Source organism: Vanessa tameamea, chromosome 2 (genome assembly GCF_037043105.1).
Source record: "Vanessa tameamea isolate UH-Manoa-2023 chromosome 2, ilVanTame1 primary haplotype, whole genome shotgun sequence".
In the NCBI taxonomy this organism is placed as follows: Eukaryota; Metazoa; Arthropoda; class Insecta; order Lepidoptera; family Nymphalidae; genus Vanessa; species Vanessa tameamea.
The window spans coordinates 1,833,387-1,856,639 of NC_087310.1; the positions used below are offsets into that span (position 1 = coordinate 1,833,387).

General features: G+C 32.7%; 1 protein-coding gene across 4 annotated transcripts; it reads right to left on the minus strand.

The window, feature by feature from the left end:
- Positions 1-2: 2 nt before the first annotated feature.
- Positions 3-19,284, minus strand: LOC113398234 (proclotting enzyme-like). 4 transcript variants are annotated; one of them, XM_064215496.1, is made up of 12 exons: positions 19,034-19,284; positions 6,343-6,419; positions 5,729-5,899; positions 4,616-4,722; positions 3,640-3,776; positions 3,306-3,391; positions 3,039-3,128; positions 2,673-2,845; positions 2,013-2,148; positions 1,603-1,741; positions 1,020-1,165; positions 3-610 (listed from the first exon to the last, which is right to left on the minus strand). In XM_064215496.1, exons 1-12 carry the CDS (start codon positions 19,173-19,175, stop codon positions 455-457), a joined length of 1,560 nt encoding a protein of 519 aa, XP_064071566.1. In that variant the 5' UTR covers positions 19,176-19,284; the 3' UTR covers positions 3-454. The 4 variants fall into 4 exon arrangements, with proteins under 4 accessions (XP_064071566.1, XP_064071562.1, XP_026492652.2 ...); XM_064215492.1 differs by having other exon boundaries at positions 3,306-3,397; positions 6,343-6,416; positions 19,034-19,283; XM_026636867.2 differs by having other exon boundaries at positions 3,306-3,397; positions 3,640-3,773; positions 19,034-19,283.
- Positions 19,285-23,253: the final 3,969 nt, after the last annotated feature.

Below are 23,253 nucleotides of genomic sequence, written 5' to 3' on the forward strand. Positions count from 1 at the left end.
TATCAAGGTATTCGTTTGTTTATTTATTTATAGTTCTTAAACTATATTGGCACAATTTAATGGCATTATATCCGCAATCATTGAAAATAAAAATAACAATTTATTAAGAAAGACAAGAATACATTTAAGTTGCCTTTCTCAAGATAATTGATTTATTGTCTGAGCCATAAAGAATATATATGTCATGGTGAAATTTAAAGTGACAATCTGGTGAGATTGCAATTTGTTTCTTTTTTTTTAACAATGTAAAAAATTTAATTTTCTAGCCAGTAACTATTTAAAAAGTTAAAAACTATTATATTACATAATAGTTGACATTACTAGACAGATGTAAGACGCCAGCAAAGATGTATTTTTTAATTGGTTCATCAACAATATTCTTCTATAGTGGCTTCAGCTTATACATAAAACCTACATATCGAAATCCTTGAATAGTTATCCTTATATGTTGCTTTTACTTGGAATTCTTCTGTATCCAAGGTAAGAAGGATGTGACGCGCGTGTAGACGCCAGGGTACTGCCCCTTGCCACAGCCGATACCCCAGGAAACGATACCCACTTGAGTCCAACGACCACCCTCATTCAACATGAGTGGTCCTCCACTGTCTCCCTGTAGAAAGTTATTAATTGATATTTATTTGTATGTATAAAAAATATCATTATGAAAACATAGCGAACAGATAGATGAAATAAAATAGATTGTTGTTATGAAGTTAATAAAGTAACAGGATTTTTTAAAATTATTTATAAAGTAGATGGACGTTCACCGTCACTCGTAGACATTTACGCCGTAAGAAGAATTAACAATTTCTTACAACACCAAGGCGTCGCCAACCTTGTATACCAAAATGTTATTTCCCTTGTCTGTAGTAAAATAGACTCCCTACCCACCAAAAGGGATCACAACAATGTGTATTGCTCTTTGGCGGTAGAATGTAATAAGATGAGTGGTTGGTGCCTACCCAGACGGGCTTGCACAAAGCAAAAACATGTTGAAAAATGATTACTACAGTACTTACGCTGCAGGAGTCCATGCTGGCTTTACCAGCGCATATCATGCTGTCGATAATACCGCCAGGTGCTGCAGAGCCGTACTTTAGTCGACATTCTGCATTAGTCCAGATTGGAATAGATACCTCTTGTAAAATGGAGGGTTGAGGGCCACCTACAGGAAAAATTGTAATAGGAGATTGTAGAAAATTGTCTAAGAAGTTTTACAGAATAAACCTCTAGAGGAGGGGCCTCTTGTCGTGACCCTTCTGACACCTATGTATTTTTACCTTTTGATTGCTGATTACAATTTACAGATAATAAACGTTACATATGGAAACGGTGTTATCGAATTCGACCTTTTTATTTAGGGCTAGGGTAATGAGGGTCGATAAGGGTGTATATACTACTTTTTAATTGGAGGACAGACATAAATAGAAAAATACTTGTTTTTTTATCTAGGAAATTATTAAATTGTCGCTTTTTCTCTTCTGTAAAATGAGTCACTCTATTTATTGATAAAAACCACAATAAAATTAGTTATGAACTTTAAAAGATCTAAGCGTACAGGCGGCGGGAAGCGACTTTTTAAACTATGTACAGATAACTTACTCTCTCGTAAACTTCCCCATCCAATAACAGTTGCGACCATCCCGGAGTACGCTCGGCTTCCGCCAGGCAAACATACCGGGCGGATATGCTTTGTAAATGTTACAGGTTGGTCCAAAGTCAGAATTGCAACGTCGTTGTACTGGAAAAGTATTTTAATAAAATATTAGATATTCATTTTTATTTCAGATAAATAGGCATTGCTGAATATGTCGCTACAATCTTATTAATTATCTAATTTATTGATATAGGTAACAACATCGGATTATTCGCAAAATAAACATTTAAATTTGTAGTAGAGATACCTATTCATTTATGTATATTATATAAGAAAAATAAAAGCTAATTCAGACGAGCCATAGACTAATATTTCTGGTGGAATAACATCGTCTTAACGATTAGACGGTCCATACCAAAGTACGCATGTCGAAACCTCGATGTCTGACCACCCGTTTGATTTTTCTTTCTACGTGCTGAGTTTCGGTGCTCGTGCGTATGTTGTGGTCACCGAGTCTTGCCGTCAGCCGTGCGACGTCCCATGATGTCATGCTGTATTGTATTTATAAAATTAAAATTAAAAACTACTGTTTCTTCTCAAACTAATTTATTGATCATATAACATGTGATACAACAATAACATTTTCATTGACATTTGACTAATGTTGACAAACGTACGAATTAGCTCGAAAACAAATGGAGAGAAGACCTTAACCCAGCAGTAGGACGTTTACAAACTGTTACTTGAATTTTACTTTATGAAAAATGTAGATGATAGGATTGATATGTGTGGTAACACCAAACGGGAGCCATTTTAAAATGAACGGTATTTTTTTTAGTCCTTCTATTACGGTAAAAACTCCGAATTTATTCGAACATTATTTAATATAAATATTAAATATTAATAAAGTACTAGTTATCACCCGCACGTTGTAGGGGTAAGTTATTAGGTGTTATGCGTAAGGAAGTTTGCTCCTTACCAAATTTCATTAAATTCGGTTCTGTGGTTTGGCGTGAAAGATCAACTGACAGACTGACAGAGTTACTTTTGTATAACAATATAGTTAGATACATACTGTGCAACGCAATGTGCAGCTGAAATCACGTGTGAGTCATCAATGAGCGACCCGCCACAGAACTGCCGACCGTTGTTGAACAGCGCCACAATCCATGGCCATTCATTCAGCTCCGCGTTGTGTCCGCCCACTATACGCTCCTCGTCTAGAGACTCGTAAGTGCTGCCATAAGTCTGCAGTAACAAATGAACATATCATTAATTTTACCGCTTCATCTGCGTCAATACTATTGGTATGCTCATCAGATTTAAAATAATAATGCGTTAAATTGTAAGGAGTATTTTAGGTTTTACAATCTTAAGACAGTTTAAAATTTCACGAGACAGGTTATAATCTAACGGTATTGACAATTTTATGGCGACATACCTGTGGTCCATTCTTTATGCCACATGATGAATCAGTGCTGGGCTGTAATGTAGGCTTGGTCGGATGAGTGGGATACGCTGGAGGCCAAGTCTAAAGAAAAAATAATCTATGAGATGAAATCAATTTCGATATAGGAGAAACTTAGGAAAATTTGGTGAGACAAAGAAATATGTTTCGTTATGTATTCATGGGTTATTAATATATAGTTGCCAGTACTAGATTTTATCGTTAAAAATATATTTAATATATTTTTATATAGATATGTACCTGTTTAGTTGTACTCGCTGGAGGTTTTGTGCCCCAAGTCGTTGTTGGAGGCGTATTGGATGGAACTGTTGGTTTTGTTGTAACTCCTGCAACTTTATTTTAATTTATTTTGTTTATTATTTATTTACACACAAGTTTTATTTACAATTTCAATACCAGCCCTGAATTCCAGACTAGCTTTCGCTGCGTTTTGGAAGTCAGTGGAACCTAAAGAAACAAAAGTGACTGGATACCCTCATCAACTGTTATTAGAAACATTAATAAAATGTTTCAAGATTGGAAGATAATATTTAAATCCCATTACAATTATTTTATTATTTCTAAAAATATTTACCAGTCGATGGAGGGTGCGTGGGCGCTGAGTGATCTGGCGGATGCGTCGGTAGCGGAGGTATTGTTGGCGGCCATTGTGAAATTTGACTGTAGTAATTAAACGGCCATTGTGCAGAAAGAGGCGCTGGCATGAGGCTACTATAATAAAAGACATCCGTAGGTCATTAACTTGTCCCATATAGTAGAACTTTAATCCCGTTGAGATTTTCAATCTAAACAAATTAGGCTTAATTTATCGTAATTATTCACAAACCCGCTTTATATCTCAATTGGGAAGTGTTGAAAATGGACTTATGATGCTACGCTATTTTGATGCATATATCCTTTAGTGTATATCGCAATACTCTCTTATATAAAACCGAAAAATTAAATCAACTAAAATTTGTTTATGTACGATTCTCATGAGACCAACTACGCAGGGTGTATAGCAGTGCAAACGTGTGTGCGCGACCGTACATTCTCGAATCCGATACGACCGGAAAGAGTTCCGAGGCGCGGGAGTGTACATACCTCTAACTTCCAGTCTCCATGCTATTACTGAGAAAACACAAGTTTTTATCGGCTCGACCTAGGGTTTAAGCCCAGGACCTCGGGATTTTTGGCCTTATATCGAGTCAGTACACCAACGAGGCAGTAAAAAATCGTTACTTAGAAACAGTAAGTACTATAACCTCGGTTATTTTTGTTGATATTATAGCTGGCATACTTTATCGTAAATAAAATAAAATGCAATAACATTTCATCAAAACATTCGTAATTGAGGCGTGCAATGAAATAAAATAATAATTTAATATTATTGATTGTCTATGGTAAATTATTTACATTTAATTCAGTTATAATATTCATACATAGATACCTATTGTTACTACGAATGGATCCTCTCTTGCCATTATTAGTAAGTTATAATTGCAAGTAATATATTTTACAAGAAGAATAAATGATTCAGCGTGCTATATAAAACTTATTGTGCTACTAACTTGGATAATGATGAAGAACGCGCTGGAGGCAATAACCCGAAGCGCTGTAAGTCTGGTTCCTGTTGCGGTGGTGTTCCTACGGGCTCCGTGCAACACACGCCGAACATCTATGATTATGTTAAAATAAAAAGGTTAACAAAATATTTTTTCTTATTAATAATGACGATTTTGAAATAAACTAACGAAAAGAAGTAAGGCCCGAGACACAGGTCACTACTTAGAGTTTATTTACCGAAAAACTCGAGAAAATTTTATTGCCATAATACGGGATTTGAGCGCATGACATCCCTAAGCTACTAAACAACGATGGAGTCAATTCAAAGAAAAAATATAACTATCATTACCCCTAGATATTTACGATTGTAATTTATATGTCGTGTATATAATTAGGTATGCTTTGGTATAAGAAAAAATGATTCATAATATCCAAACCAGTTCTCGTAGAACATTAAATGAATAATAACAAGTGCAATTTTAGTGGTGTGTACTCGTAGATCCCAAAAATAACAGGTATACAATTTAAGATGGGCGTTGCACGATTCAGAATCCTGGCAAGGCAAACGAGTTACGAGTCAAGAATACAATCAATACATACATTTTTATTACGACTACAAGTCATGTAAACCTTATACAGTTGTTAAAGATTCTTTAGAGTATTTTGCATATATGTTATATGCAAAACAAAATAATAAAGAATCTTTAAATTTGAAAAGACAATCGGAACTCTCCATGTGACGGAAGTGAAGCTTTTTTGTGTTAACACTAAAACGATATTAACGTTGTACTTTAAATTATTGTACTCGAACAAGCTTAACATAAACATTATAAGAAAATCAATACAATTATTATTGAACAAGAATATGAATTGAACGAAACTTAACTTTTCACATCAAAAAACATAATTGAAAGCGAATTAAACAGATAGAGAGAAAGCTCAACTTCTTTTGCAATAGTAGGTACTTGTTTATGTACTCTCCATCTTCTGTTATCAGGTGTTAGGTATATTGGTTAATTAGTATTCTTAATAGGTATACATTTTATGTAAGTATTTGTATTAAATAACTGCTTTTGTTGGAACCTTAGATAGTTGTAGATTCATAGTTAGGAACTTGCCTCTGTGTTGTCATTCGTTTTGTAACTGCAAGTATCGTAGTGGCCCATTATCCATCCGTTGTCGGAGATATCGGCCACTTTGAAAAGCGGGTAGCAATCACGGAAGCTCTTACATGCGCCCCTCTTCCCGAAAGTCGTCTCGCATGTAAAACCATACGCATCGTTTGATGTCTATTAAAAGAAGTGTTAAAATATTTATCGCTTAATTTAATATTTATATATTATTTTAATAATAAAATGATATAACAATACCGTTTATTATTGAACTATTAAAATTAATAATATAAAAAAGTAAGCATACAAATCGAATTATATCAAACGTGAAATGTGATTTATCAGCAATCACTAACGGGATTTTTATAAAATTTATTGTGTACAAAAAATAAGATCACTTGTTTTTAATAGATAGAATAATATCTAAAAATTATTATAATGGTATAATTATGTCCAGTGGGAAATTCGCCATTCACTTTATTGATTAAAAATGTATTTCTCGTTATTGAATAAAAATTCACATGGTTTAATTTTACTTATGCGAAAGACTAGCTCGATTCTTTAAAGTATAGGTCGGATAAGAAATATGACTGAACCTTTAGAGACAAAAATAAACTTACCTGTCTGGGTCGTAATAATAATAGTTGTTTTCCATCTCGCGTGTGGTTTGAATCGCGCTTCACTCTCTCGACAGCTACTGGAATTAAAGTGACATTTTGAAAAAGAGCCGACACGACCCATTTGTTAGAACAGTGAATCTTAATTAAAGTTTACGCGTTCAAAGCCGCGCAAGTCATTAAATTTGTAAAACTATAAATATTCTAATATTTATAGGCGTTTTGTGATTTTGATTTGTTTTACTTTGCTTCAATTTTGATGTGCCGGTAGTTTGTATTTCCAGATACATATATTACCTATATAGCTATAATTTTTTTTTATTATACTCTAATCTTATAACTTTTCTTTTTGTACTTTAATTTTATTAATGATGTTGCGCACGACGCAAAAACCTGTATGTGTCTAAAGAAAACCTGCCACATGTGAACGCATCAACCCTCCTTGGAGCAGCATGGTGGAATACGTTTGAAAGGTAATACGCAACCGCTATGTGTTTTCATACACATTATTGGTTTTAAGCTACGTCACACTTCACACACTCATTTGTTCTAGTTCATTCCTTATTTCTATGGTTTTTATCGTAGGTACTTGCTAGTATTAAGACTGGTAACTTCCAAACTTCGGGTTCCTACCGCGATTTGTTTGTCAGAAAAAAATATAATAGCAAAATAGGGTGACGATAAAGTCAAATGACACAAATCTTTTCTGATGATAGAAGAAAACATTTATCTATTAGGTCATGAAAAAAATACAATTCTTATTCTTTATATATTTAATATATATACTTAAGTTATGATAGTATTTATTTCACTAATAACATATATGGACATGTTAGGCATACGCCACACGCATGCCTAGCAACCTAGCCATCAAACGAAATAAAGGTCAAGTGCACTGGCTATCCTAGCTAGTCGTATTTAATAATCCATATTAAGAATAATCAGCCCTCTCCCCTAAGAGATAAGGCGTCGAAAGACACCAGAAATATTGTCTAAGTAAATATGAAATATTGTAAATAACATTTACATAAAGTTAGCCAAGCAATTTAAGAACTTACAATTAAATAGTGAAATGTTGTTCTGTGTATTTATGTGTGGTCGAATGCACTTGTGTGTGTGCGTGTGTCAATTGAGATAAGATAATTAACGATGTATTTTTTGCTGTTTCATCATTCATTTAGCAGGAATGCAAAAACTATAATAAAACTACCCGAACTAGTAAGACAATGTGAGCGTTGAAGGACAGGGTTTTAATAGTATTTTAATAATATTTATGCTCTTGTAATACGATATGACAAATTTTGAACTTGTAGTATTAAGACGTTGTTTATTACAAATTACGACACTATTACAATATATAACACGATATTAATATTGCGAGATAAAAAAAATTACTATCCCCGAAGGACGGTCTGGCAACACTGCTATAAAACTGTACTGAACTGGTATGAGGGCGTAGACAAAGACCACTTACTTTCAAAATGTAGTATTTTTTAATTAAAAGTAGTTTTAATGATTATTAGTAACCTTTAATTTAACTTGATAGGTATTATATGTTCATTCTGTGTAGTTCACATTTTAAATAGTTAATAAATATAGACTAATCCAACCACAGAAGAAGTAAAGACAAATAAAAATCTTTGACAGTTAATTGATGCGATATAATTGGTCGATATCTTGACTTATCATACTTGAACTTATTATACTTGACCCCAGGGGTCCACGGGAGACTTGCTGGGGTCTACGTAGGCGTGAATAAAAAATGGGGGTCCATAAGATGTTAATGGGGGTCCACGAAAATTTATCTGCTTTTGATAGTAAAGAGCAAAAATGTAAGCATAGTTTTTATAAGGGCCCACCTACATTGTTTTAAGTACCTACCTTTTTTTTGTTATAGTACTTAAGTATTTTGTTTATGTGTACTAGTCGGTTGATCATAACTGCTTGTATAGATAGGTAATTTAGTAACTTACAGATATTTTAATTGTCCTCTTTCGATTTGAAGACAAACACAGCACTCATATTCAATTGTTTTTTCACGAGAGAAGCACTACCTCTATAAAAAGGCCGAATAAGCAATATTGCAGAGCAATTAATTTTGTAATTTTTCTTGCAAATAACTGTTAATTTTATAAAACAGTAATTTCATAATCATTTTAAATTGATTTTGAAGTAACTATTTTATCAAAACTATTCCTTTTCGGAAAGAGCGAGCGGTGCGCGGGCGACGGGAAAAGAGCGGGGCTTGAGCTTGTTTGTCACGTTTTAACAATGAAGACGCATACAAAAAATACGCAAATACACGGAGCGCGTGAACTCATTGATTTGATGAAATGTTAGTTTTCGTTTTTATGGACAATTTTGGGATTTCGACTTTTATTTTTTCCTACACAAATATGATCAGTATTCGATACTGAGTACACCAATTTTTATTTGTACTATTAAATTTTAGTAGTAAATTAGGTACTTTAAAATTGATACCGTTTTGTGAAAACGTCTGTAATTGTCTTAGCGGTTTATTAGTTGGTCCCTTTACAAGCCGTAATTCTATTTCCGCGTGCTGACAAAGGCTGCGGTGTGATACCTATATTCAGAAAAATACTTGTTTACCAAAACATTTTTTTTACGAAAAATGGCTACAGCAAAAAATATCAACAATATAGATGAATATTAAAATAATAAAAATGGCTAAAGAAAAAATGTCGACAATATAGTGTCGATTATTTGAAATATGGTTTTGTTCCATCAGAGGCAGACAAACAATTGCCCATGTGCCTATTATGCAACAAAGTTTTGAACAATGACTCTATGAAACCATCAAAGCTCGAAGATCATCTAAAAAGGTGTCATACTGATAAAATAGGTAAAGATTTAAAATATTTTCAAACATTGAAGGAAAAATATGAAAAGAGACCCACCATGCATAGTATGTTCGCTTCAACATCTCAAAGTAACGATGATGGCTTGCGGGCATCTTACAATATCTCATTACTTTTAGCAAAATCTGGAAAACCGCACACTATCGGAGAACAATTAATTTTACCCGTTGTTGAAGAGGTTTTAAAAACTGTTTTGCACAAATCTCCATTTGACGTACTAAAAAGAATTCCATAAAGTAACAATACTGTACAAAGACGCATTGATGAAATGAGCTCTGATATCGAAAGTTTTTTGTGCATTCATCTGCAAAAAACTCATATTTCTATACAACTGGACGAGTCAACGTTACGCGGTAGTGAAGCATTATTATTGGCATATGTCCTATTTATTATGGCGGAAGAAATTCACGAAGAATTGCTATTTGCCAGAACTTTGGAGACTGACACTAAAGGCGAATCAATATTTAATGTCCCGAGTAATTTTTGTACGGAAAAATCGATTTCATTTACAAACATTATTTCAGTGGCAACAGACGGACTTCCTGCAATGGTCGGGCGATATCGTTGGTTTATAAGTCATCTCAAACGAATTATACCAGGACTTACAGCTATTCATTGCGTAATCCACCGACAACATCTTGTGGCAAAACATTTAAGTGACAGGTTGAACCAATCTCTTCATTTTGTAATAAAAGCTTTCAACAAAATCAGAAGCAATGCATTGAATACGCGTTTATTTGCTCAATTGTGCGACGAAAATGATGAAGACTTCCAACGACTGCTCTTACATACTGAAGTACGCTGGTTGTCGAAAGGTGCATGCTTAACGAGATTTTACTCTGTTTTCGTATCGTATTAGAGTTCCTAGAAAGTAGAGATCAAGATTTAAAAGAAAACTTGATCAAATTCAAAGCAGACATTGCGTATTTGACAGATTTTAGAATTTAATAAAAACAAAGGGGATAATTTCGGATTTTCTTGGGAAATTGAAATTAATGAAGCAAAACATTAGTCGGCGCGAATTCTCTCAATTTCCAAACTTGTCGCAGGTAAAATGTATTGATGAGGATATCCATATCTACAGTCAACATTTAGTGCCCTGCATGATGACTTCAAAACCAGGTTTGAAGATATGCTGACGATGGATATACCACCATGGATCATAAATCCATTTGATGAAACGGAAGTGGCCAATGTTGTATTACAAGAGGATCTGCTCGAGCTAAGCACCAATGAGGAGCTGAAGGTGAAATTTAGAAAAGGATACCAAACATTTTGGCTGCAAGCAGAAATACCCGAAAAATATCCTGGACTGTGGGAAATCGCAAGGAAATTTTTAATAGCTTTTCCCTCGTCACACCTTGTCGAAAGGAGTTTTAGTGCCGTTACAAACATCTTAACAAAAAAAAGGAGCAAATTAAACATCACAGAGGGGGGGATTTGCGGTTATTGCTCACAAAAATAAAGCCAAACATTGATCGTTTGCTGACACTCCATCAAATACATCCTTCCCATTAATTAAAATTATGACCTGAACCTATATTACCGTATTAATTTTATCTTGTAATTCTATTCTTTTAATGAATAGTGTTATAAAATGTACCATTTTTCGTTTTTATTTTACCTATCGGAATATAGGGACGGAACTCAGAAGCGACACAATTTTTATTTTTTGGCGACTTTAAGAATGTGGTAGAAATGTAGCAGCAGGGGGTCCACCGAAACCAGTAAAATTTTGAAAGTAGTCCACGAGAAAAATAAGTTTGGGAACTAGTGCTCTATATCAAAATATATATTAATCAAGTATGTACGAGTATATGCATAATATAGCACACTGCAGCTTACATATAAGGAAATCGCATGAAACGTTAATGTTAATCCAAAATTTGTTTATCTTTACTCGGTACTCGATTGGTATAGGCTCAGATTATAGAACAAAAGGCAGATGGAACACGCGGAACATTAGAAAGAACCAATAAAAGCGAATACCAATTCCCGGTTTGTGCATAATTTTCCGCGCGCTCCATCTGGAGGCTTTATCTAAGTACATGTTTATACAAATTATCCATAATCATTATCACAATTTATTGCTATATTTATAAAAATATTATTAATTAATAATTGTATTATTTTATTGTTTATTAATTAATAATTGCAAAATGTGACTTTGGAAAATGAAAATGTCAACACACAGAAAATAGGATAATTATTTACCAGTTTGAGGATCAGTCATTGGTATATTGATATGGTAGCCATCGTCACCTTTCCAATGCAATATTGGGCATTGTAATGCATCATAACTACGATGAAGTTCCGAAACACGTTGCAATTCCTCATTTCTGCGATGAAGTACAATATCACGGGATTGAAATTGATCACCAACAATTACAATTGCAACCTCATCAATTGTCGGTGCATTGAAACGCCTGGCATGCTCTCCAAAAGGTGTTCTATCAGCCCGTATTACGATTTTGTGATTATCAGATGGCATACGATCGAGAGCAATTTTAAACAATTGAACTAATGCGTTATGCTGATTTATGAAAATGAAATTACCTCTAATAATTTTAGTAGCACCAAAAGAAGTCATTTGAAATGCCGAATTGTATTGTTGAATATGACTCAAAAAATGCTTCGATGTTTGAGATGTCCCAAATAGTAATGAATATAATGGTTCGGGTGGAATTTCTAATGCTGGCAATCTAACTTTGCCATTAGGACAACACCTGCCGGGTGTTTCACCTGAAAATGTTGCCACATCACAATTACGTCCATCATTCCAATGTATCCGTACATACTATAATCAATCTGACTGTTGTAATTAAAAGCAGCACACATCGTTTCAGTCAAAGTAGCACGACGTATTCGTGATCGCCGTGGAAGATTCAGTACAGGCACAGGGTCAGCAGATCTATTTAATGCACTACGTTCACGTTGCGATGCATTAGCTTGTGTGCGTTCATCTGCAGTCTGTGATCGTCTTTGTGATGTCACATAATTTGTATTACGCGTTCGCCGACCTATATTTGCTCGTCTGGCTCGTGGTATTGATCCTTCATCCTTCATATACAAAAGAAAAAATGAAATTGAAAACAAATTGCTACATTAATAGTGGTGTATCAGTATTTATACATGTGTGTCGGGAAAATACAAAAGGAGTAGGTATTGACAACTAAATCAATTCTTTGCGGGAAAACAACCAACAAAATTTCATCCTGTACCTATATAACTGCATTTGTTGTCAATTTTAAAAAAAAAGTCAATAAAATAATCCATTACAAAATAATAAAATACACAGCAGTATGTTTTTTTTCAAATTAAGAAACATACATACATGTAATCACTTCAACAGTTCAAAATTTACCGTTTGTGTAAATGCGTTTGACAATTTAATTCAAATAAAGCCTGCTAACTACATGAAACACCGACAGCGCACTAAAAAACTGAGTAAAATTTAAAAATTAAAGATACACGCTACTTTTAAATCGACAAACGTAAATAAATATTTATATGGTTTTAGTTTTTAAATAATTAGCAATTAAGTAATATATTTTTTAAATAAATGAATCGATGTTCTAACTGATTTTTGTATTATTTCTAATGACAGCTCAATCATTTTTAAAATAAGAAATTGTGTTACATGCCAGTATTTAATGCTATGCCATGGGTTATTTGGAAATAATAAATTTAATTAAGACGTACTACCTATTGAAACTGGTGGATGAGTGTACTCATTTTTAATTGATACTTACTTTTAATTTGACAGACAATTCCCCGTCTAAAAAATCTCCATTATCAAAATGACCCACCATTTATTAAAATCATTTGTTACAAAAAATGTGATAAATGAAGAACCACTCGACCGATTTTGTGCAATCTTCACATAAACCATCTACTAAATAGTCCGAACAAACCCTGAAAATTTGGTTTGGATAAATGAGCCCGTTCTTGACAACGAAAAATGCCATTTATTTTTATTTTTTTTATTTAATTGAAATCGCATGTCAGCGACAAAAGTTTTGACGACCTCCGTGGTCGAGTAGTGTGTACACCGGTTTTCATGGGTACGCTACTCCGAGGTCGATTGCCGGCCGAGTCGATGTAGAAAAAGTTCATTAGTTTTCTACGTTGTCTTGGGTCTGGGTGTATGTGGTACCGTCGTTACTTCTGATTTTCCATAACACAAGTGCTTTAGCTACTTACATTGGGATCAGAGTAATGTATGTGATGTTGTCCAATATTCATATATTATTTGTATTTATAAGTTATCGTCATTTAAAGAAACAGGGGCGAGCACTATCTATCATAAATATAAGATAAGAAAAATAAGAAAATCAGTATACTTCGGCCGTAGCAAAAGATTTGAAAACGTCGTGTTAAATCTTATGGTTCACTTTGATAAAAACACTTACTATTTTTCATAATGAATTATTCGTCTTTTCTATGTTGCGGGAGAACTTTTGCTGAAATTACACTTTTTAGACATATATATAATGCAAAGGAGAATGCTATTGGTGTATTCTATGATTTATTTAAAGCATTTGATTGTGTAGATCAAGAAACGCTTTTGTACAAGTTAAAACTAAGGCATCAACGATGTAATTGCTTCATAATTACATATACTTCGTACAAGTCAAAGAATTCAACGAGAGTCTAATAAGTAAATAAAGTCTTCTTGATCTCTACTAAGACCGGGTGTTCCACGAGGATCAATTTTGGGTCCTTTTTTATTTTATTTCATATATATAAATGATATTCGTTTTTATGTTCAAGTGATCTATGTTTTTGATTAAAGTTGATAGAAAGAAAGTTAATTATGAATAGGAATCAATTTGAGTTTGAGTTTATTTTTATTCTGCAAAGAGCGGTCCTTTTTTTATAATCTAAGAGCTCGAGACTTCCTTCGGGTGATTTTTAATAAAGTGAGTGGTATCCTTACAGTTGCTTCACAATAATATTATGTATATTCTCAATAATAAACATATATTTGAAAGAAGGTAAACTTATAACATGTACTTTCCCACTTCACAAGCCAATACTTCCTTCCTGGGGCACGGTATTCGTTTCTATAATAAGTATCAACAGTTATTTTTAACTTGGCCTAGTAATAAATTTAAGTTTCACGAGGAAAAAGAAAACAAAGTAAAATAAGGGATATTACTCAAAACATTATTATATTGATGATAATAAATCCTCAACTTTGATTTAGTATTTGTTGATTTCTTAGCAGGACGTAAATAAATTTAATTGTAATATATCGACATACACTGTAATTAAAATGGTGGAAAAGAGAAACTACTGAATTTCTTGCCGGTTATTCTTGGTATCGACTAATCTACTTTCCCGATAGATGGTAGCATTATCTTTAATTCAATACTGTAACGTGACGATTCAAATGTGCTTTCTGAGCCTACTCGATAAACAAATATTTTAATTCATATTTGATAATAATGTTTATTTTTTTTAACGTTATAATATTTTTGAACTAATAATGCTACTGCATATTATAACTAATTTAAAGTACAATTTGAATAGCGTAAATAGTTTATTACGACTGTAAGCAGTTAGTATAAAGTACTTATGTTATAGATATAGAGCTATAAGGATATATTATAAAAAAGTTATGTTCGTGATAGAAATATATGCGAATGTAAATAACGTTACGTTTATTAACTTTATAAAAGTAACGTTAAAACATTAAACAATAACATAAAAAATAACGCAGTATGATTATCCACCATCAAGTTATTTACAATTTTAATTGATGTCGTATCGAGAGAGGTATTGTTCACAAAAAAATAACACATTAAGGTCGTAAAAAACAAAATAATATAAATGTATTTTGTATCTTGCCTCTTGGTCTCATATAAAATTTAAAGGAGCTTTCAAAACATAAACGTATTATTATTAGGTATTCAAATAGAATACATATGAAAAGATATAAAATTTAATTTTTGCCCGCGAATACTCCTCCGTTTGAAAAGGGAGAGGGGTGTGAGATGTCAGGTGTTTCAGGTACCCTTTGTCTATTTCCGGACCCCTGTTGAGTACTTAAGACGTGTCTTAACCAACAAAGAAACTTATTGTTACATTTATAATATTACATAGTATTCTGTTTTTAACGTATTATCCTCATTATATTTATATGCTGCGTCAGTTTCAGCTTCAATATACTTAATCTGATGCCAGGCTACCTTTATGTCGAATTTAATTAAGATCGGTTGAATGGTTTAGTCGTCATGAAGTAACAAACAAGCAGACATAATTATGTTTGCATTTATAATAAAAGTCTGATCACCTGATGCTTAAGCATTTGTAAATATATACCTTATGAGACAAGGTGATTAAGTAGTAGAAAGAATTTAGCCGAATAAATCCGGTTCAAATTCAGGCAAAATAAGCGAATTATCGCATGCTTAATTTGTGTTTATGTTAGACACACACACAACAACTAATCCACAGCATGTCAGAATAAGCGCCGCGTCTTCTCTAACTATAAAGATCTGTCGCAGCTGTTGTGTGGAACATTAACAGTTAAATACTGTAATAATAATATGTTAAAGAAATAATCAATAGTTTAATATTTTATTTCTATTTTCGGCTGGTGATGGGCGCAATGAGCAATAAGTGGTCACTAATTTGATATTCAGTGAGCGTCGAAAAAGCTTCGGTCCCAACGTGCAAACATGTTATTTTATGTCGACATAACGGTGTTCGATTACTATCAGCGTACTGGAATCCAATTTTAATTTAATAGCTTGAACATTGAACTTGAATATTAATATAAGTATACGTAATTATTTTATCAATTATGAATCTGTAACTGGTTGTTTCTAATGAAATGAATGATGATTAAGATGTACAGAATTTAACATAGTTGGTTGATATATAATAATATTATTGAACAATCATTCTAAAACTATTCATTGTTACTACTTATGTTATTTTTTTTTACTTTTATTATATTTATTTTGTTTTATTAGTTTTTTTCTTTTTGCACAGATGCAGAAGTTTTTTTTATTTCTATTTTCAATTATAATTATTTCGTATAAATTAATTGTATGTGAGCTATATTAATGAAAAAAAAAGTTTATTTATCGTTTATATAAATAAAAACACATTCCGACGTCTTGCGAATTGCGTACATTTCTTAGTAGCTTATTTTTAGTTGCCTTTTTGATTTTAATCCTGTAATTTAAAGTTCAAGAAAATCTTTAACGTTTCATTTTATGATAGTTATAACAAATAGCGAATGATTAATGAGTATTTATTTAAATGTTTACAATATCTTTTCACGCACACTATCGGCCATTAGTCATTATTGTAATTTGAGTGAGTTAGAATAATTTAATTACACGAAGGACTTGTAAGATCAGTATTGATATTGGCTCACATTTTTGTAGTGCCAATGCTCATGGGGAGTGATCTCCTTCTACCATATTAGGCAGCTGTTCATCTGCCTTTCTTATTAAGAATTAAGAAAAAAAACTTGGCACGTGAAACATTTCATCGAAGGTAATATCGTTACATTTTTATGTACATTTTAAGTTCTAGGAAGACAATAAAATTTCTGAACTTTTTATATTTCGGTTACCACATTTTTTTTGCTTAATTATTTTAATAAAAAACTACTATTAAGTAAATGTTTCAAGAAATGCGTGTTGCGATACTAATAATTCATTTGTCCGAATAAAAATAAATGGAAAAAATAAGTGAAGTTTATGAAAATGGTCCGAGTAACAACCGACCTTGGAGATGTCAACAGGCCTATAACAAAAACAACTTGCGACCGAAACATCTCGGTGATTAAGTCTGATTTTCTGCGACATTAATGGTTGTATACAAGCATTAAAGATTCCTTGAACTAGAAATATGTGGCATATTTATTTCTTACGCCTGGATAAAGTATGTTACAGAAGGAGATGCATTTTATTTCGGATAACAATAAGAGGAGTACCTATATAGTCATTTTAAATGTTAGTTAGTTACAACTAGTTACCCGACCCGACTTCACTCGGGTTGATTAAGAGTCTTTATAAAATATCTATATGGTAATACATATTAAAGCCTAATCGGCATGATTTTTCCAACGTCTAAACAATCATTGTCAGTCATATTTCATCCAATTTATACAAAACTATAATAAAATTTACACCTAAGCCTTCCTCATGCATTGCATCCCGTTTTTGAATGTATCGCGTTCATACAGACAGACAGGGGCGACAAAGACGATTTTGATTCATTACATTAAATGGTGTGAATATATATTATAAGAAAACATGTTTTTTTTTATAATATAGGTAGGCAAATGGGCCACCTGATGGTAAGTGGTCACCACCGCCCATAGATATTGGCACTGTAAGAAATATTAACCATTCCTTATTTCGCCAATGCGCCACCAACGGTGTGAGAGCTAAGATGTTGTATCCCTTGTGCCCGTAGTTACACTGGCTCACTCAAAATTCAAACCAGAACAGAACAATACTCAGCATTGCTGTTTGTCAGTATAATATCTAATGAGTTGGTGATCCCTATACCTATGACTTACCACCAATTAAACAAATATTCTCTTTACTTCTTTTAAAAATAGACATACATAGACGATCCTTACAATTGACCATACGCAAATATAGACTCTTACTATACATACATAAAATATTTAATATTATTAGTTAGCATTTTTATATAAATAGACTTTATTTAGTAATAATATATATGAAAATGAACAGCCGTGTCCTGCGGTTTCAGCAGCATTAAATTTGAATTAAACATGCCAGTTTTGTGCAGTTGACGTTTATGTTATTGCTTCGCTTCTTAGTGTCGTAGCGTGCAATTAAATATCCCTAAGTAAACGACCTACCTAACGCAAAAAATAATATTCACATCGAACTAAATCATGACACATTTATTTGTGATTATTTTGAGACAAATCTATCGTACTTATTTGATTCAATTTAATACTAATTATACCTACTGACCTTTGAAATAGGTTGTTTTTCGTTATTAAATGCAATGCGATTTGACAACTACTGGCAACGTTATTGTTGGCTTAGCATTTTTAAATGTCGTTGTTGAGCGTAATAAATAAGCAACAAGAACAATTTATTATCACAGGGATTCCGGGTTCAGCAGCCCAATACTAGAAAATGTCATCATCGTCACAAGGTTCTTTAATAGATTTAATTAATGCTCTCGCTGTGCGCCGCAAAAAATGTAACAAGCGGCCGTCCATAGAAGTTACGGACAGAGGACAATGAGTGATTGATGTTGTCTCGGAAGATGTGGGTGTGACAATTTGCATTGAATCGATACCACGGCATCTTTCGAATGACTCGCGTGTTTCGAGTCCAGTTACGATTTCAATTACCATTTTTATATACACGGAAAATCGTTAAATTATTCTTATACACGTTACTATAATTATATATATTACAATATGAAAAATTTAATTCGATTTAGAAAAGAAAAGTTTATATTAATAGTTTTTAATCGCACTGTCTCCATTCCACTCCATTGCCGGACTGCGGACATCGTTAAAGCAAATTTTAACTTTCTCTAGCCTCAAAACCTCATACAAATGTCATTGTTTTGAATCTACGTCATAAGAATACTGAATCAACTTACTCTCTTCATTTGAAATCGAAATGTAAACAAATAATTACTTCATTGATTATAAAATAAAAAACTTATTTAATTTAATTCGGAAAAGAAAAAACACTTTATTTTTAAAAACAAAAACTAAACAATAATAAACAAATAATTTATATTTTACATAAACGTGCAATTAAAATTACAATAATACATTTAAAACTCACCATTAATTAATACAGCATCATCGGTATAAAAAGCTCCTGTTTCTGCGGAAAATTCGCCCACATTTTCATCGAGAACGCTACTCCTTGAGACTACAGTTAATAAACTTAGAATAAAAAAATGGGCATTTAATCTTATCAACATTTTTATGTTATAAATGCATTCACTTGGTATCAATATACTTGATATGATAATTCGTGCGCGTCGCGAGGATGTGCGGCCCACAAGGAGTCACTTCGCAAAATGCTTTGGCTACGCGATCTCTCGCCTTTATAATATTTTTACACTGACGCTCTACATTAGGTTGAAAGATAACAGAGCTTTTTCTCCTTTTGTTATTGAGCTGACATTTGTCGGTCTCCAAGATGATCTTTAAGATGTCAAAACTTTTGATAAAATGTATCCAAAAGGCTTTATGTGACCGTATTAATCGGTACGTCGTTCCCACGCATCACATCAAAACACAGGATAATTTGAGTTCGAATATTAACCGATCGATGAACCATAATTTAATCACAATCATACGACGTTTAAAATTTACTGCGAGATATTAAATTGTGATCCTTAAGGAATTCGTTTAAGTTTTTCAATGTGTTACTTTGTTTAAAAATAAATATTGGTAATGAGAAAATAAAATATATAAATTGCATGATTTTAACGAACCGTGTGTTCATAACTTCATAGCTACGATATTAAATTAGTTCAACCTGTTTAAATATTCACAGATTGAAAATATTCAGAGAAAATAGATATTATTTATGGATTGTATATTTAAAAGTACAAAATGTCGGGACCTTTTTTGTAATTACTTATTTTAGGAACACAGACTAGCAAATTGGTGAGTCAAGTCGATAGGGATCGAGATTGACCATTTCTTACATAGGTAATGTGTTGCAGATCAGGAATATAGAATATTTTAATCACAAGCAAGTATCTCTTTTATAGATAAGAATAGTTGAAAGCGTATTTATTCTATTTTATTTCTTATAGGAAGCCCGACGGCTCGTTTTCCCACCCGCCTGCATATTTCATATAAAAAAGTCGAGGAAATAGTCTAACACATGTCAAGTGGTGGTTAGCACCCGTAGATATTATCAATGTAAAAAATAACATTTTGATTGATTAATAGATGTCCCATGAGTCTGTTTATACTGGCTCACTCATTCTTAGAAATTTTAGAACAGCTACGTAATAAAGCCTAGTATTCGAGTTTGGTAATACAATAGTGGATTGGAGCAACGGAATTGCCAACCAATATTTATGTTAAAAAAAACATTTTAATCACTTAATCATTAACATAGACACACATTTAAAGCGAAATGTTTAGTTAATCCATAAAAAGCGTACCGTTGTAAATTATAATGTCAACAAAGTCGCGGGTAAGAGTATAATTTGAAAATAATGTTTGTTTTTTGTCTCATGTTTGACGGTTCTTAGAATTACTCTAAGCTGCATTTACGTTTTGATATCAATCAAGCTTAAATCGATTTGGTGATTTTATGTTGGTATGACGGTCAGTTGAATGCGAATTGGTATCTCGATAAAATGTTTTTCCTTTTAAATTTGTTGTTGTTTTGTATTTTATGGAGATAAGATCTGTATCAAACGTAAAAGTCATTTTGAGCTTTTATGATTTCAGAGTTGTGTATAAATTGAAAGTATTATATGGATCGATACATCTTTCCTGAGACATGATATATAAGATTTCGCAGCTATTTTATTTAACTTAGATAAAGTTAAAACCTCGTACTCGGAGGAGCAGATCATGGTCCACGTGACCTCGCGCTGCCAGCAATCGTGTCGGTGAAGCTCCGCACGGAATCGGCCTGGACGGCTGTAGGCCCTTTCTGTGACACCGCTATGGTCTAGAAGGAGGCGGCAGAGCGGCAACGGGAAAAAGCCGAGCCCCTAGGCGGAGATGACGAAGGCGTCGTCTCGATCCAGCACTGGTCATGCCATATCTTTGAAACACCGGTCGGTGTCGATGACCCTGGGGGTATGGACGCGTGAGGTGGAGGTTTTGCGTGTTTTGTTTAGATGGCTCTGAGTACGGCAGGTAGGCTGGTCTCACGCTGCCCTACATACTAGCAAGGAGTGTGAGGCCCGAGATTACCCATGCTCCCTGCAGTAGATTTCGTCAAGACACGAGCGGAACACAACAAGGGGAAGATGGTCATCGAGTATAATAAAAAATAACAAAAATATTGATAAATAAAGCTTATTATATTCTTATAATTCTTGAATTAGTAATCGATGCTTTTTCCTGCAGGATAAATAATAATGCGATGTATTAAATTGACATGGTAAGTAGGTAGTTAACATAATTGGTAGAAAATTATTTACTACTGTGTTTTTTGTCGGTTCTTCTCGGTAGAAGCCACATTCCGAACCGTTGGTAGCTTTACTTAAAATAGTTTGTTGAATGACGATTCAAAAGTGCTTGTAAAAGCCTACTTGAATAAAGTACATTTTGATTTGATTTGATTTGATTTGAATTGTTTCAGTAATTTATTATGATTCGTATGTAATTTTATTTTCTATACAATGGTAAACAAAAAAGAAAATATAAAGGAATTTAATAATATAATAGCATCACGGTGCTTTACATCGATTGGCTTGATTATAGTAGTTGTGTTTATACATACGCAGTTACACGCACACAAGCTTAAAACTGTCAGAAAGCGGCAATTGAAATAAACGCTCTTAAGGTAAACATTTTACAGAGACTTATAAAAATATTTAATATAACAAGGTGAAATATTAAAAATTAATGTTGATTATATTGATTACATATAATGCAAATACTCGTCGTCGGTGACTCGTGTATGATTATACACAAGCCACCGATGAAGATTAAATATATAATACAGACTAAGATATATACGTCACGGGCTTTATTGCTAAGACTGCGATCTCTTCCTGACCTCCTTAAGGTATAGGATGAAGGAATGATAGGGATAAATGTCACATTAGAAAAATAAAAAATATTTAAAAAAAACAATTAATGTAATTAATTTAAACCTCAATGTATATATTGTTAGTTGCTGATTTGAGAATTTTATAATTTCAAGGACTCGTTAACCGCTAAACAAAAATCTTATATTAGTGGTATAATTTGAATTGTTTAATTTAAATCATTTGCTATTGATTTTAAATGAATGTCAACTATTCGACGCCATTAATCTTAGAGCTCGAGACTCTCTTCTGGATGTTTTTAATAAAATGTGTGTACTTGTACTACAGTTTCTTCACAATATGTTTAAGACAATATTATGTATATTCACAATTATATTATGGCCGGTTGTTCTCGGTAGAATCTACTTTCCGAAACGGTGGTAGTTTTACATTTAATCCAACACTGTAATATGACGATTCAAGAGTGATTTAATGAGCCTACTTGAATAAAGAATATTTTGATTTTGATTACAGTCCCGGTTATAAGATTTTTTAAGTTAAAACCTTAAATTAATAATTTAAAAAAATAGTCATAAATATTACGCAATAGCATATTATACCTATAGACAAAATGTTATATTTTAAACTGACTTAATAAAAGATTTTGTTTTTCACGACATAAATCTGTCATTTATGAAATGATTTAAAAAAAATGAGATTTTTTTATCTTATTTAAATTTGAAGAATAATAATGTAGCCTTTTTTTAAAAAAAAAATTGTTAATATTTTTAATTATTTTAAATAAAAATACGTCATATTACAAGAAGAGGTGAACATTCATATCAGTGAAATAGTACATTGGATTAAAGTCCATTACGCGTTATAGAAACAAAATAATCCCCCGGCCATTCATAGTCTCTAATCCCTAATGGAGACTTAATTTCAATGGAGTAAAGTGTAGAAATGATTTCCACAGCATTCGCTAGCGATGTTTGCTGATAAAGATACGGCTCGTCTGGTATAATTTAGTTTCGTCCATAGGATAAAGATAAACCGATATCAATACGATCTTTATTCCGCAGAAAATCTTGTATTTTCGCAATTTATAAACAAGGACGAGCGACTATTTAGATAATAACCTTCGGAAATAAACGAACAAATATATTGTTATCCATTTTATTCATACTAATATTATAAATGCGAAAGTAACTCTATCTGTCTGTTACGGAGAAAACTCAAACACAAAGAAAGGACATAGGTTATTTTTTATCACTCATCCTTTAAGGGGGAAAAATTTAAGGTTTGTATGGTTTTGTTGTTCTATAAT

Excerpts from the sequence above, each read along its gene's own strand:
- LOC113398234 (XM_064215489.1), bottom strand. The coding sequence starts at position 19,175 with ATGTTGATAAGATTAAATGCCCATTTTTTTATTCTAAGTTTATTAACT. Across the intron at positions 5,900-6,342 it reads TATTATTACGACCCAGACAG|ACATCAAACGATGCGTATGG; the intron begins GTAAGTTTATTT and ends TTCTTTTAATAG. Across the intron at positions 3,777-4,615 it reads CGTTCTTCATCATTATCCAA|TAGCCTCATGCCAGCGCCTC; the intron begins GTTAGTAGCACA and ends CTTTTATTATAG.